Raw genomic sequence first — 15971 nt, forward strand, 5'->3', positions numbered from 1 at the left:
CGCCTCACTCAATCCTTCGTTGCGGTGATGTTGCCGTCCAAAATGAGTGTAATTCAACTAAAATTGGGTTAAATTTCTTTAGTTGATATACAAAATTGAGTTAGTGAAATGTCAGACATTTGTTTGCTTTGCCTTCTTGTTTTCTTTCAACTTCTTCAATTCGTCCTTTTTTTTTAATCAACTTTTTTTTTCTTTTCTTTTTTCTTTCTTAAAAAAGAGAGTCCATTCCCCATTTCATAAATGGCCACGGTGTCAGTGTTGGGTGCAGTTCCTCGGATGGTTGATGAGTCATTGGTGCATGTTTCTGACATGCTAGGCACTTCTTGGTGAATTTTGTTGCGTCCTTTCTCATGTTGGGCAGTAATACCCCATTCTAAGGGCTATGTTGGCTAAGTTTCTTCCTCCTGAATGATTTCCGCATTCCCACTATGTAAAGATTGTAGGACATGTTACACTTTTTGTTTCTCTAAGAACCTTAAGTATAGACCAACTGTTGTTTTTTGAAGAGTACGTTGTTGATAAGGAAGTACCTGGACGCTTTCATGGTGAATACATGTGCAGCTACTTTTCCTTTTGGTGTTACTTTGTTAATGAGAAAATCATTAAAGGATTTTATCCAACTGTCTTCTTCATCAGTAGGGTTTGCTTGGACTTCGTAGATGTTCATGGTTGATTCCTTCTCTATGGCTGGAGACATGATATGTACAATGGTATTGCTCCGAACTCATCAGGATTGATGTTGGATCCGAGGTTAGCTAGCGCGTCTGCCTCAGTGTTCAAGTTCCTGGGTACTTGTGCGATTTTGAATTCTTCGAATTCCTTTGTGAGGTTCCTTACTACCTCCAGATATGCAACCATCTTGGCATCTTTTGCTGCATATTCACCGTTAATTTGGTTTAAAATAAGTAAAGTATCAGAGATTACCTCTAGGTGCTTTATTTTCATGTCCTTGGCAATGGTTAACCCTGTGATTAATGCCTCGTACTCTGCCTCATTATTGGTAGCTTTGAAATTGCACCTTACAGCTTGGGCAATCTTGTCTCCTTGGGGGGATGTTATCACTATTCCCAAGCCTACACCTCATATGTTTGTTGCACCATCTGTATGGAGCTTCCATTTTTGTGCACCTTTGGGCTCTTGGAGGGACAATACTTCTTTCTGTGCTTCTTGTTCAAGAGTTGGACTGAAATCTACCACGAAGTCTACCAAGGCTTGTGACTTAATTGTAGTTCTAGGTTTGTATTGAATATCATACTTATTGAGATGGATCATCCACTTTTCTATCCTTCCTGACATTTCTGGTTTTCTCATGATAGCCTTAATAGGGTAATTAGTACGCACACATATAACACGACTTTCAAAGTAAGGGCGTAACTTAGTTGAAGCAGTGACTAAGGCTAAAATGATCTTTTCTAAGGAAGTGTACCTGGTTTCCGCACTGAGTAAGGTTTTACTTACATAATAGATTGGAAACTGCTCCTTGTCTTCTTCTCTGGTGAGGACTACACTGATTGTCCCTTCTAATACTACTAGGTACAGCTGGAGTGGCTCTCCTTCCTTTGGCTTGGAAAGTATCAAAGGATTTGCTAAGTACTCCTTTAGCTTTTGGAATGCTTCCTCGTGTTCTTGCTCCCATTTGAATTCTTTGTTCTTCTTCAGTACGTTGTAGAAGACTTTGTTCTTGTCTGATGACTTAGAGATGAACCTGTTTAGTGCTGCTATTCTTCTAGTAAGGCTTTGTATGTCCTTGGATTTTGGTCGTTCTTGGTCAAGTATGGCCTTGACTTGCTCTGGGTTGGCTTCTATTCCTCGCTGTGTCACCATGTAGCCTAAGAATTCGCCTAACTGGACTCCGAATGAACACTTGGTGGGATTCAACTTCATGTCGTAGTGCTTCAAGGTGGAGAAGGCTTCTTTGAGATCTCTTACGTGATATGTTGCTTTCTTGGACTTCACCACCATGTCATCTATGTATACCTCTATTGTGTTTCCAATTTGCTTTTCAAACATCTTGTTGACTAGTCTTTGGTATGTTGCTCCAACATTCTTCAGCCCGAAAGACATTACCTTGTAGCAATATATTCCCTAGCTAGTTATGAATGCTGTCTTTTCCTGGTCATCTTTGTGCATGAGAATCTGGTTATATCCACTGTATGCATCCATGAAGGAGAGTAATTCGTTCCCTGCTGTTGTATCTACCATGGCGTCGATGTGAGGGAGTGGGAACGGATCCTTTGGGCAGGCCTTATTGATTTCTGTGAAGTCAATACATATTTTCCACGTCCCATTTTTCTTTCCAGTTGGCTAGCCAGTCTGGGTACTTAACCTCGTTGATCTTTCCAGTTTTGAGCAAATTCTAAACTTCTTCATTAATTAATTTGTTCCTTTCTGGTGCAAACTTTCTTCTTTTTTGTTTTACTGGCATGTGATTTAGGTCTACGTTCAGCTTGTGTGTAATTACATCTGGAGGGATTCTCTTCATGTTTTCGTGCGTCCATGTGAATGCATCTTTCTCCGCTTCCAAGAATTCTAGGACTTGCTTGTTGAGATCTTTGTTCAACTCTGCTCCTTGATAAATTGCTATTTGTTATGATTTTAGGGTGTTTTTGAACCTAGTTTACTTGATAAAATTTGTGTTTTGGTTCACTTTTACTCTATTATTATGCAATTTTTGTGTATCCTATGCTTCACGGGTTGTTGGTGTTTTTGTTGAGATTCTAGGTTCAAAAACGACCAAATGGGGCCCATGGATACAAAGCCGAAGTTAGAAGCAAGAAGATGGTTGAAAGAAGCCAAGGAAAGGAGCAATATAGAAGAAAAGATGGAAAAAAGGGCTTAGAAGATCCTGCACGGCCGTGCCAGACCCTGCACGTCCGTGCAGGAGTGCTCCAGAAACTTAGAACATTCTGCCAAGGCCTGCACGGACGTGCCAAATTAAGCACGTCCGTGCAGATGTAGCTGCACGTCCGTGCCAATATATGCACGTCCGTGCGGAGCTGCTCGATTCTTAGCAGTACGTTCTGCCTCAATTCTGACCCCTCTGCACGTCCGTGCAAAATCTGGCACGACCGTGCTTATCCTTGCACGTCCGTGCGGACCTGCAGTCAAGCCCGATTCTTGTTTTCTCCGTCCTTTTTATTTGGGGGTCTTATAAATACCCCCTTTGGAGCTCATTTGTACACTATGCAGTTTTTTTTAGAGCTTTCCTCTTAGTTTGTAATCTTAGAACATTAAATTCTCAAATCATTAGTTAGTTCTCAATTATTAGCTTGGAAACATTCAAATTCAATCATTGTAGAAGACAAAATCCACCATTGTTGCTCACTTTGAAGCTTCATAGTAACCATTTCTTACTCATATTTTCTACTTCTTTTTACTTTGTTGTTGATTACTTGCTTAATTCTTGCATGCTTAGATTGTTAATTAGCTTAATACTTAGTTTGAACTTGTTCATGAATTGCTTGAAACCTCTAATTGCTTTAACCTCCATGGATTGTGAGTAGTCTAAATTCTAGGATTTGGGTAAAACCCTCAATGTAGTCACTAATTACTTGTTGCATGTGCTAATTTGGTTGTTGTGGGATGTTAATTAGTTGAGCTTAAGTGGTTTAATTGCTTAGTTCTTGTATATGGCCATTGCTAGAACTATTTATCCAAGCTTTCTCAACGAAGGATCGAGAGATGAACTTGAGTTAGCTCCCTTATGCTTGATTGACCCGAAATGCCATGAGAATAGGGATTACCGGTCAAGGGAATGTTTATGTCATCGTGATTATGCTTTAACTATTGTTTTATGCTATGTAACCACGAGAGTAGGTTTTATTCATGATTCAAGTAATCCCTCTAGCTTGAGAGAGTAGTTGGGTGCTTTAGATGACTTCCCCTAATTTATCCCATTAATTTACCTTGATTGTTGCATGCTAATTGTGATTTGTGATGAAATTGAGTGGTATAACCCAAGCCTTAGATTCCTCTTAATATTGTTAATCTCCTCTTAGCTTTAGTTGAATTGAATTAGAAGAAGTTACTCAAAACCAACCCAATTTAGAATTCATTTAGCTTATTGAAACGGTAGTACTCGGTGGTTGATTCAACGCCTCTCTTGGGTTCGACCCTTTCTTACCTTTACTATTGTTAGTGAGACCAAGATAGGAGTTATTATCTTTGGTAGGCTCGAAGACGGCCTATCAAATTTTGGCACCGTTGCCGGGGAGGCAAAGTCACATTGAATGTATTATTGTTGAATGAGACTAGATGTGTGTATATGTATAGTAGTTTTCTTACCTTAATTTTTGTTTATGTGTGTTTAACTTATGATAGTCATTGCTAACGTTTTTCTTAGCTTTGTTTGACTTTGCATGACACGAAAGAGTAAGCAATCACCGCTTATTCCCGTTGATCCAGAGCTAAATAGGACTTTGAGAAACGTGAGGAGACTCTTGCAAGGCACACCCGAGTTTTCCATTGTATATTCGGATTCTGATCCGGAAGAGGTTTTTAGAGCTAACGAAGAAGATAACATGAGAGAGAATCCTCCTCAACCATTTTTAAGAGACTATGACCACCCCAACGCATTCCAACTTCGAAGTGGCATACGTCTTCCCACCACAAATGCAAACAACTTTGAGCTTTCACCACAACTCATCCGTATGATTCAAAGCGATCAATTCGGAGGTAGTCCTCATGAGTGTCCTTTTGCTCATTTGGACAACTTTCTTGAGTTGTGTACGACCATCAAGAAAAACAACATTTCGGAAGAGTTCATCCGTGATAAAGCAAAGCATTGGTTGAGAACGGTTGAAGAGGGATCATTGAGTACTTGGGACGAAGTCACTAGAGCCTTTCTTGGAAAGTATTGTCCTCCGGAAAAGACCGCCGAATTAAGAAGAAAGATCACCAATTTCAATCAAGACATTGATGAAACATTGAGTGAAGCTTGGGAGCGTTTCAAGGATTACACAAGGAAATGCCCCCACCATGGTTTTACATCATGGATCATTGTACAAAGCTTCTATGACGGTCTTACTCCTATTTCAAGGGCCAACCTTGATTCCGGGGCCGGTGGTAGCCTCAAAAAGCTATCGGTGGATGATGCATATAAGATGATTGAAGAAGTGGCCAAGCATTATGCATATGGAGGTGATCGAAGGCAACCTCAAACAAAGAAGGGCGGAATTCATGATCTTAGTGCAATAGATCTTATTGCATCAAAGTTCGATATGCTAGCTCACAAGCTAGATCAAGCCACCCTCACACCCTCAAGCTCTTCCTCACAAGTCATGTCTTGTGAGACTTGTGGAGGAAATGATCACTTGTCCTCTTATTGCAACTCAACGAATCAAGAGCAAGCGGCGGCAATTGGGCAAAGGAATGAACAATACTCCCAATCCCACAATCAAAGTTGGAAGCCCCAACAAAACACGGGATGGAAGCAATACAACCAAGGCCCCCCACAAAATAACTACAACCAAAATCAAACCCAACCTCAAAACCACTACAACCAACCTCATTCTCAAAACCAACAAGCTCCATACCGCCATCCTAACCAAAGGGATCAAAACCACCAAAGATCACAATATAACCAACCCGCTCCTCCTCCTCCACCTCCTCAAAAGACTAGCCTTGAGTCCGTTCTTGAAACTTTCATGACTCAACAAATAAGGAACAATGCGGATATGAATGCAAACATCCAACAACTCTAAGCACATAATAAGATAATGGAGAGCCAATTGGCTCAAATTGCACAACAAGTTGGAAGTTCATCCTCCAATCCTAGTGGTCACTTTCCAAGCTCAACGGTAGTGAACCCAAAGGAGCAAGCTAAGGCTATCACTTTGAGATCGGGAAGGGGTTATGAGGGCCCAGTTATGAGTGAAGAGGATCCACAAAAGAGAGATGAGGGAGTTGTGGTGAGAAGTGAGGATGATTTTGAAAATGAAGTAGTTGAAGTTGAGAGAAAAAAGAAAAAGAGTGATGAGGAAGCCACAAAGAAAGACGAGGGAGATGAAGAAAGAATAGAAAAGCCCCCTATGAGAATACATAAGCCCCCCATTCCGTTTCCTCAAAGAATTGTAGAGAAGAAGTTGAATGAGAAGTTTTCAAAATTTCTTGAAGTCATGAGAGGACTTCAAGTGAACATCCCCTTTCTTCATGCTATGTCACAAATGCCTACCTATGCAAAATTTTTGAAGGATCTTCTATCCAACAAGAGTAGGCTTGAAGAGAGTGCAACCATCTCCCTTCCTAAGGAGGTGAGTGCAATCATTCAAAACAAGCTTCCCTAAAAGCTTGGTGACCCCGGTAGCTATGCAATACCGGTGAAGATTGTAGATTTGGAAGCTATGGATGCTTTATGTGATCTTGGGGCAAGTGTGAGCTTGATGCCCTATTCTATTGCAAAGAGCTTGAAAGTTGGAGACTTGAAACCAACAAGAATGTCCTTACAACTAGCCGACCGCACGGTTAGGCTACCTTTGGGGATTCTCGAAGATGTGGCGGTTCAAGTTGGAAGAGTATTTGTGCCATGTGATTTTTTAGTAATGGAGATGGAATAAGATTCAAGAGTACCCCTCATTTTGGGGAGACCATTTTTGAACACGGCGGGAGTGGTGATTGATATGAAAGAAGGAAGATTGACTTTGAATGTGGGAGATGAGAAAATTTCATTTTCATTCTCACAAACTTTGAAAAAGCCATTGATTGATGAAGTTCATAGAATTGACACATTGGAGAGGGACTTAGAAGAGTTCCGAGAAAGATTGTATGAAAGAGATCCTTTACAAGCTACCCTAACGGGAAGCTTAGTTGAGGAGGGTGAAGAAGCAAAGGGGTATGATCTCTTACTCAACCAAACTTTGGTCCACGATGTGATGAAATTTGAAGTGCTTAACGTGGAGGCAAAAGAGGAGAGGACTACGCCTCCTCCTAAGGTTGAACTTAAACCCCTTCCCCCTCTACTTAAATATGCTTTTCTTGATGATAGTGAGAGTTATCCCGTTATTGTCAATGTTAAGCTCGATGACACCTCTCTTGAGAAACTCCTAGTTGTTTTAAGGGAGTATAGAGATGTCATTGGGTACAAAATTGATGACATTAAGGGGATAAGTCCCACCATATGCATGCATAAAATTCTACTTGATGATGATCATGCTTCCTCGATTGAGCACCAAAGAAGGCTCAATCCCAATATGAAGGAAGTGGTGAAAAAAGAAGTTTTAAAACTTCTTGAGGCGGGCATAATCTACCCTATCTCCGATAGTAAGTGGGTTAGCCCAGTTCAAGTTGTGCCTAAAAAGGGAGGCATGACCATCATCAAAAATGATAAGGGTGAGACCATTTCCACGAGGTCGGTCACCGGGTGGAGGATGTGCATTGATTATCGAAAATTGAATAAATCCACCCGGAAAGACCACTTCCCACTCCCCTTCATTGATCAAATATTGGAAAGACTAGCATCACATAGTCATTATTGCTTCTTGGATGGATACTCGGGATTCTTTCAAATCCCAATCCAACCCGAGGACCAAGAAAAGACTACATTCACATGTCCTTTTGGCACCTTTGCATATCGAAGAATGCCATTTGGACTTTGTAATGCACCTTCCACATTTCAAAGGTGTATGATGTCTATTTTTTCCGACATGCTTGAATCATCAATTGAGGTATTCATGGATGACTTTTCTATTTTTAGTTCATCTTTTGACACTTGTCTTTCAAATTTGATTAAAGTGTTAAAAAGATGTCAAGAGGTGAACTTAGTTTGAATTGGGAGAAATGTCATTTCATGGTAGAGGAGGGAATTGTTCTTGGTCATGTGATTTCTAGTAGGAGCATTGAGGTAGATCGTGCCAAGATTGAAGTAATTGAGTGCCTCCCACCCCCTACAAATGTGAAGGGGATAAGGAGCTTTCTTGGACATGCGGGTTTTTACCGCCGGTTCATAAAGGATTTTTCAAAAATGGCAAAGCCGCTCACTCAATTGTTGGTAAAAGATGCCCCTTTTGTGTTTACTAATGATTGTTTGCTAGCATTTGATAGGTTGAAGGAGGCCTTGATTTCGGCTCCTATCATTCAACCCCCTAATTGGGAGCTTCCTTTCGAGCTTATGTGTGATGCTTTGGATTTTGCCGTTGGGTCCGTTCTTGGACAAAGGAAGGACAAGAAGCTCCATGCTATCTATTATACTAGCAAAACATTGGATGAGGCACAAAGGAATTACACAACCACGGAAAAGGAGTTTCTAGCCATTGTTCATGCAATTGAGAAGTTTAGGTCCTACTTGTTGGGCTCTAAGGTCATAGTCTTCACCGACCATGCGGCCTTGAAGTACCTCTTGTCCAAGAAAGAACCTAAGCCAAGATTGATACGGTGGGTCTTGCTCTTGCAAGATTATTATATTGAGATTAGAGACAAGAAGGGTGCCGAAAATGTTGTGGCCGATCATCTTTCACGGTTGCCTATCTTTGTAGGTGATCTTGATAACTTGCCAATTGATGATTCATTTCCGGATGATCGACTATTTGCTATCCTTCAAGCACCGGCACCATGGTTTGCGGACATTGCAAACTACTTGTCTTGCTCTATTCTTCCTCCCGACCTCACCTATCAACAAAAAGGGAAGTTTCTTCATGATGTTTGCCAATACTTTTGGGACGACCCCTTGCTCTTTAAAAAAGGTATTGATGGCCTTTTTAGAAGGTGTGTCCCGGATGATGAGATTGAAAGTGTTATCACAATGTGTCACTCCTCACCTTGTGGAGGACATATGAGTGCTAACAAAACTTTGGCAAAGATCTTACAATGTGGTTTCTATTGGCCTTCCATGTTCAAAGATGTGTGGGGTGTAGTGAAAGCTTGTGACCGGTGTCAAAGAACCGGCAATATTTCAAGAAGAAGTGAAATGCCATTGAACAACATTCTTGAGTTGGAGATTTTTGATGTATGGGGCATAGATTTTATGGGGCCTTTCCCAACCTCTTTTGGGAATAAATTCATTCTTGTGGCCGTCGATTACGTGTCAAGGTGGGTAGAAGCGGTTGCATCTCCTACTAATGATGCTAAGGTGGTGGTCAAACTCTTCAAGAAGGTCATTTTTCCAAGGTTCGGGGTGCCACGTGCTGTCATTAGTGATGGAGATTCGCATTTTGCAAAGCGGTCCTTCCAAGCTCTTCTTGGGAAGTACGGTGTGAGGCACAAGGTGTCATTGGCTTACCACCCTCAAACAAGTGGTCAAGCCGAGATTTCAAACCGGGAGATAAAGGTGATCTTAGAGAAGACGGTGGATAGGTCTAGAAAGGATTGTCTACGAAGCTAGATGATGCTCTATGTGCCTACCGCACCGAATTCAAGACTCCCATTGGCACCACCCCTTACAAGCTATTTACCGGTAGAACTTGAGCATCGTGCTCATTGGGCTATTAAAACGTTGAACTTTGACCTTCAAAGTGCCGGTGAAAAGAGGTTGCTTGACCTCCATGCCTTAGAAGAGCTAAGATTGGATGCATATGAGAATGCACGGATCTACAAAGAAAAGACCAAGGATAGGCATGACAAGCATATCAACAAAAGGGAGTTCAAGGAAGGTGACAAGGTCCTACTATTCAATTCCCGGTTGAAGTTGTTTCCGGGTAAGCTAAAATCAAGATGGAGTGGACCTTTTACCGTCAAGAAGGTGTTCCCATATGGTGCAATCGAAATTTCCAAAGAGAATGGTGAACCGTTCAAAGTAAATGGCCAAAGGCTAAAAGCGTACTTTGACGGTTTTGTGAATGAAGAGGCAAAAGTTGTTCACCTTGATGAGTTCGATATTCCTCACTAACATTTGATCCCGCAATGTCGTCAAGCTAGTGACGTTAAAAAAGCGCTTCCGGGAGGCAACCCGAGTTCCTCACACTCTCTCAATTATTATTTTTTCATTTGTTTTATTTTTATTATTACTAACCCTTTTTTTTATATATATATCTTTTGTAGGTATTTATTGAAAAGAGAAGTAATAATAATAATAATAATAATAATAATAATAATAATAATAATAATAATAATAATAATAAAAAAAAAAAAAGGAAAGAAGAAGAAATCGTGCACCATCAGGTATGCACGGACGTGCAGAACATCGCACGTTCGTGCAGATGAAGGCAGAACCAGACAGAAAATGGATAGCTGAAATCTGAACCTTCGCACGTCCGTGCCAAAAATCAGCACGACCGTGCCAAGTTGCACGACCGTGCCAACCTCTGCACGCCCGTGCAATCGAAGACAGAAGAGGCTCCTATTTCGCCAGAAATCTGCACGTCCGTGCCAATACCTGCACGTCCGTGCAGATTCAATTTGAACAGCAATAAGCCGATTTTTCCAAAAAAAAAAAAAAAAAAAAAAAAAAAAAAGAGTAGCATAGACCCCCACCCCACGATTCTCACTCCTCTCACACTCAAACTCTCCTTCCTCCTCCATACTCCATACTCCATACTCCATACTACTATTTCTCCATACCTTATTCTCACCCATCAAACTCCATTTTTCACTCAAATCCCTATTCTAAACTACAATTTTCACCCCTCTTTCAACATTCTTCACAAATTACGACCCCCTTTTCACCATCAAAACCCCAAAATACCAAAATTTCCTCAAACCCTAACTTTCAAAATTGATTTGGGGGTTTCTTGAATTTTGATTCTTTAAGCAAATTGGGTGAACAAGGGCTTTCAATCAACAACAAGGAGTACTAGAAAGGTTCATTTGCGGGTTCTACACCCACGACATTCTTGGTATAATCTTTCTAATCTCAAGCTCTTCCTATATAGTTTAAATGCTTGTTGGTTGATATTATGAGTAGTAATAGTTGAAATTGTTGACATTTTGTTAAGTAATTGTGAATGTTGTTAGTTTAGTCGTATAAAAGAAAAAAATTTGGGTGAATTGTGAGCATTGAAATTTTGGTTGGTGATAGGTTTGTGTGAGTATGGATGCTTTTGGTGTTGGATTGTTGAATTGTTGTTGGTAAATTGTGCGCATTGACAATTTTGGTGTTGGATTGTTTGAATTTATAAGATCATTGTTGGTTAATTTTCGGGCTTGTTCTTGTTGTGTGTTGGTTAGGTGGAAGACTTAGAGCCTTGTGTGTTTCAAATACTTATTCATTAGGTGTTGTGCTTGCTTGAAGTGGTTTAAAATTTTTTTTGATCATGTCAAGAAGAAACCAACCAAGAAACACCTCATCCGCTAGGCTTAGAAATCCTCCACCTCCATCAACCATCGAACCACCGCAAGTGGACACCTTAGGTATTGTCTTTAATAATTCGGATTTCATGGAAACTACCTAAGAATTAGTAGGAAAAGAATTCGGCCAACGAAATTTTACAACCATGAGGTAGCCGAAGCCTTAGGTGTAGAGAATGATGTTAGACAACTTTTTTTTCAAACCGGTGTCCCAAATTGGTTAGAAATGCATGCTAACACCTATAAACGGCTTACCTTAGAATTCCTCTCCTCACTATATGTCCACCGAGATAACCGCAACAACCCCCGTTACCTGACCTTCCAATTGATGAACACCCATCACAAGATGACCATAGAACAAGTAAACCAAGCATTTGGGTGGCCAACGGATGGAGATCTTTTTGGAGAAAAATCACCAGCCTATTTACTAGAGATCCTAGGACCGACAAGGCCACGACCATAGTACACCCCGCCTTTAGACTATCCCAGCGCCTAATAGCTAATACTATTTTTGCTAGGGGAGATAGTTTGGGTGTAGTTTCTAACCGTGAGTTGCTTTTTCTTTGGCACTTGAGTGAGGGTGACGAAAGGTTGAACTTAGGGGCTTGGCTTGTAGACCACCTAGATGACGTATCCTCGGGGAGTGGAATGATAACAATTGGGGGGATGATAACTATTATTGCTGCTTTTCTTGATCTTAATTTTGCAGATTTGGAGATCATTCCCGGACCAACGATGCTTGAAATCCGCTCCCTCAAGGCTATGCATTGGTTGGAGGAAGATGAAGAGGGTAAGACCTACACGTGGATGGTAAGTAGGCGCCCCTATGCAACTTTGCCAAATCCGGAAGCCACGGTTATTTACGACCCCGAGAATTGGGTCTTTGAGCCGGATTTTGAGTGGATTCCGGGTGGAGAAGATGACCAGGCCCAAGGCGGTGAGGAACAATTTCAACAACAACAACAACAACATCATCATCAACAATTTCAACAACATCAACATCATCAACAATTTCAGCAACAGCAATTTCATCAACAACACGAGTTCCAACAAAGGGACCAAGAGGGTTACCAAGATCAAGGTGTGGGTGAAAACAACCCATACCTCTCTTTTGAGTAGCAAGTAGCCAACATGAATGCGAATTTTTCCCGCATGACCACCGAATTTGAGACCTTAAGGAAATCAAACGAAGACATGAGGACTTCTTTTGACAATATGAGAACAAGTTTCGAAAGTCTCAGATCGGAGTTGGGCGATTTCTCATGTGTCATTGGTTCATGTTGTGTTTTCGTGTTTCCATGATTGAGTTGCATGTTGTTTATTCCCATTCCCTTCTTCCCTAACATCCAAATCCTTTAAATCCAAATTTGCTCCCTTTGAAATCCAATACCCTAAATCCAAATTTCTTATCTTGTGAATACCTCTCTTATCTTTTTATTTAGATGTATAGTTTGTTTTTATTATTATTTTTATGCTTAGTTTAGCTAGCCTAATGCTGTAATTTTTCATTTCTTACTAAAAAATAAAAAATAAAATTGAAAAACGAAAAAATATTGAAAAATGAAAATTGCCCAAGGATGAAACTCAAATGACGACGCTAATATATTTTGCTTGCTTGACTCTTGAGTGATGAGTAAAAGTTCTTTTAGAAGGGTGTATGCAAGAGTTGGGGTCATTTAGAGGTCTATTAATCCTGGTTGCATTAGTGTATATGAAATGAAAGCCGATGAATGCTCAATTGCACATCTAGCATAGGATATTGTCAAATTTGCCCAAAGTAGGATATGTTTGAGTCAAATTTCGGTCCTTTGTGCCCTTAATGTGCCTCCTCTCCTCCCCGAAATGAAACTCTATTAAGGAATTAGCTCTACTTGTATTATGTGTAATAAGTGGCATAATAAGCCACACGTTTCGAATAAAGAAAGAGCCGCTCACAGTTAAAAGAGGCGAGTGCAATAATGTTAAAAAAAAAAGAAAAAAAAAATAGAAAAGAAGGGAGAACAAAAACTCCCCCAAAATTCTCAAAATTTTGATTTTCTTTTCTTTAGAGGTCAACTTGTGGATGCCTCCCACACATTGTCGAACATGTTGTTTATTGTTTCTTATGAAATTCCCGAGTTAGAGTGTAATTAAGGGGCCTTGGGTGTGCATTTTGGGAGGTGGACTAGCATTTTTGAGATTTTATAACCGAAAGAGGGCTTGTTACAACTTTGGAATATCTAGATGTGCTCTAATGAACTAGTAAAAGGTCTAAAGAAGTATCCTAATGCAACCTTGCTTAGTTTCCCTCTTTACCCCCAACTCAAGTGTACATTTATATGATTGGTAATCCTTGAAAGTTTCTCACTTGACTTGCTTGCGATTTATATCCCAATGAGTTGACTTGGGTGATAAAAATATTGGAATTTGTGTAGTTGATAGTTTTGTCATGGTCTGCGTGAGTTGTGGGTTAAGCTCAATGGAAACCCTCACGAGATAAAAACTCGTCCTCTAAGGCGACTTAGAGGTTTAAATTGCTTCTCACTTGTGCTAAAAGTGATGATGGTTGTCACCATGCGGATTTGTGTATTTATGCTTCCTCCTTGTTGCCTCTCCTTGGATTGATGTTAGCAAATTGTTTTCCTCCTTTGGTTTAACATGTTTGTGTTGCTCGAGGACGAGCAAAAGCTTAGCTTGGGGGGATTTGATAAATTGCTATTTGTTATGATTTTAGGGTGTTTTTGAACCTAGTTTACTTGATAAAATTTGTGTTTTGGTTCACTTTTACTCTATTATTATGCAATTTTTGTGTATCCTATGCTTCACGGGTTGTTGGTGTTTTTGTTGAGATTCTAGGTTCAAAAACGACCAAATGGGGCCCATGGATACAAAGCCGAAGTTAGAAGCAAGAAGATGGTTGAAAGAAGCCAAGGAAAGGAGCAATATAGAAGAAAAGATGGAAAAAAAGGGCTTAGAAGATCCTGCACGGCCGTGCCAGACCCTGCACGTCCGTGCAGGAGTGCTCCAGAAACTTAGAACATTCTGCCAAGGCCTGCACGGACGTGCCAAATTAAGCACGTCCATGCAGATGTAGCTGCACGTCCGTGCCAATATCTGCACGTCCGTGCGGATCTGCTCGATTCTTAGCAGTACGTTCTGCCTCAATTCTGACCCCTCTGCACGTCCGTGCAAAATCTGGCACGACCGTGCTTATCCTTGCACGTCCGTGCGGACCTGCAGTCAAGCCCGATTCTTGTTTTCTCCGTCCTTTTTATTTGGGGGTCTTATAAATACCCCCTTTGGAGCTCATTTGTACACTATGCAGTTTTTTTTAGAGCTTTCCTCTTAGTTTGTAATCTTAGAACATTAAATTCTCAAATCATTAGTTAGTTCTCAATTATTAGCTTGGAAACATTCAAATTCAATCATTGTAGAAGACAAAATCCACCATTGTTGCTCACTTTGAAGCTTCATAGTAACCATTTCTTACTCATCTTTTCTACTTCTTTTTACTTTGTTGTTGATTACTTGCTTAATTCTTGCATGCTTAGATTGTTAATTAGCTTAATACTTAGTTTGAACTTGTTCATGAATTGCTTGAAACCTCTAATTGCTTTAACCTCCATGGATTGTGAGTAGTCTAAATTCTAGGATTTGGGTAAAACCCTCAATGTAGTCACTAATTACTTGTTGCATGTGCTAATTTGGTTGTTGTGGGATGTTAATTAGTTGAGCTTAAGTGGTTTAATTACTTAGTTCTTGTATATGGCCATTGCTAGAACTATTTATCCAAGCTTTCTCAACGAAGGATCGAGAGATGAACTTGAGTTAGCTCCCTTATGCTTGATTGACCCGAAATGCCATGAGAATAGGGATTACCGGTCAAGGGAATGTTTATGTCATCGTGATTATGCTTTAACTATTGTTTTATGCTATGTAACCACGAGAGTAGGTTGTATTCATGATTCAAGTAATCCCTCTAGCTTGAGAGAGTAGTTGGGTGCTTTAGATGACTTCCCCTAATTTATCCCATTAATTTACCTTGATTGTTGCATGCTATTGTGATTTGTGATGAAATTGAGTGGTATAACCCAAGCCTTAGATTCCTCTTAATATTGTTAATCTCCTCTTAGCTTTAGTTGAATTGAATTAGAAGAAGTTACTCAAAACCAACCCAATTTAGAATTCATTTAGCTTATTTAAACGGTAGTACTCGGTGGTTGATTCAACGCCTCTCTTGGGTTCGACCCTTTCTTACCTTTACTATTGTTAGTGAGACCAAGATAGGAGTTATTATCTTTGGTAGGCTCGACGACGGCCTATCACCCCTATTTGTACTTTCTTATCAGGATGGTCGGATCCAGCTGGACCTCGATTGCTTCTTGCTCTTCTACTATGCTGATCTTCTCTTGGCCCAACTGAATCTCTATCTCTGATTGCTATGCTGACTCTTTCTCTGCAGATGTTGCTTTTAAGGCTATCTTGTAGCATTCTTTGGCTTCCTTTGGGTCTCCCTTGATTACTTGGATTCCACAACTGGTAGGAAACTTGATGATTTCATGATATGTAGATGGGATGGCTTTCATTTCATGTATCCAAGGTCTGCCAAAAATTATGTTGTAGGATGACAGAGTATCGATCACTAGAAACTTCACTTGCAGATTGATCCCTTTTGCATAGGTAGGCAATGTAATCTCTCTAATGGTCTTCTTAGTTTCTCCACTGAATCCGACCAGCATTGTTGACTTGTTGATGATGTCTTTCTCGTCAATGTTCAT

General features: G+C 40.3%; 4 protein-coding genes across 4 annotated transcripts; 3 read left to right on the forward strand and 1 right to left on the reverse strand.

Moving 5' to 3' along the window:
- Nucleotides 1–4520: 4520 nt before the first annotated feature.
- On the forward strand, nucleotides 4521–5702 carry LOC110710429. The gene has a single exon (XM_021888722.1). The coding sequence runs from the start codon at nucleotides 4521–4523 to the stop codon at nucleotides 5700–5702; it is 1182 nt and encodes a 393-aa protein (XP_021744414.1).
- Nucleotides 5703–5717: 15 nt separating this feature from the next.
- On the forward strand, nucleotides 5718–6554 carry LOC110710430. Its single transcript, XM_021888723.1, has 3 exons — nucleotides 5718–6131; nucleotides 6192–6251; nucleotides 6324–6554. Exons 1-3 carry the CDS (start codon nucleotides 5718–5720, stop codon nucleotides 6552–6554), a joined length of 705 nt encoding a protein of 234 aa, XP_021744415.1.
- A 2759-nt stretch (nucleotides 6555–9313) lies between these two features.
- On the forward strand, nucleotides 9314–9817 carry LOC110710432. The gene has a single exon (XM_021888724.1). The coding sequence runs from the start codon at nucleotides 9314–9316 to the stop codon at nucleotides 9815–9817; it is 504 nt and encodes a 167-aa protein (XP_021744416.1).
- Nucleotides 9818–15632: 5815 nt separating this feature from the next.
- On the reverse strand, nucleotides 15633–15971 carry LOC110710433. Its single transcript, XM_021888725.1, has one exon. It carries the CDS (start codon nucleotides 15969–15971, stop codon nucleotides 15633–15635), a length of 339 nt encoding a protein of 112 aa, XP_021744417.1.

The sequence above is a fragment of the Chenopodium quinoa genome, unplaced genomic scaffold (genome assembly GCF_001683475.1).
Source record: "Chenopodium quinoa cultivar QQ74 unplaced genomic scaffold, ASM168347v1, whole genome shotgun sequence".
Lineage (NCBI taxonomy): Eukaryota > Viridiplantae > Streptophyta > Magnoliopsida > Caryophyllales > Amaranthaceae > Chenopodium > Chenopodium quinoa.

What these genes read in the sequence shown, in the direction of transcription:
- LOC110710429 (XM_021888722.1), top strand. Translation starts at nt 4,521, where the DNA reads ATGAGAGAGAATCCTCCTCAACCATTTTTAAGAGACTATGACCACCCC.
- LOC110710430 (XM_021888723.1), top strand. Translation starts at nt 5,718, where the DNA reads ATGGAGAGCCAATTGGCTCAAATTGCACAACAAGTTGGAAGTTCATCC. An exon ending in AAGTCATGAGAGGACTTCAA is followed by an intron (nt 6,132 to 6,191) that starts GTGAACATCCCC and finishes AAATTTTTGAAG; the next exon opens with GATCTTCTATCCAACAAGAG. An exon ending in CCATCTCCCTTCCTAAGGAG is followed by an intron (nt 6,252 to 6,323) that starts GTGAGTGCAATC and finishes ATACCGGTGAAG; the next exon opens with ATTGTAGATTTGGAAGCTAT.
- LOC110710432 (XM_021888724.1), top strand. Translation starts at nt 9,314, where the DNA reads ATGATGCTCTATGTGCCTACCGCACCGAATTCAAGACTCCCATTGGCA.
- LOC110710433 (XM_021888725.1), bottom strand. Translation starts at nt 15,971, where the DNA reads ATGAACATTGACGAGAAAGACATCATCAACAAGTCAACAATGCTGGTC.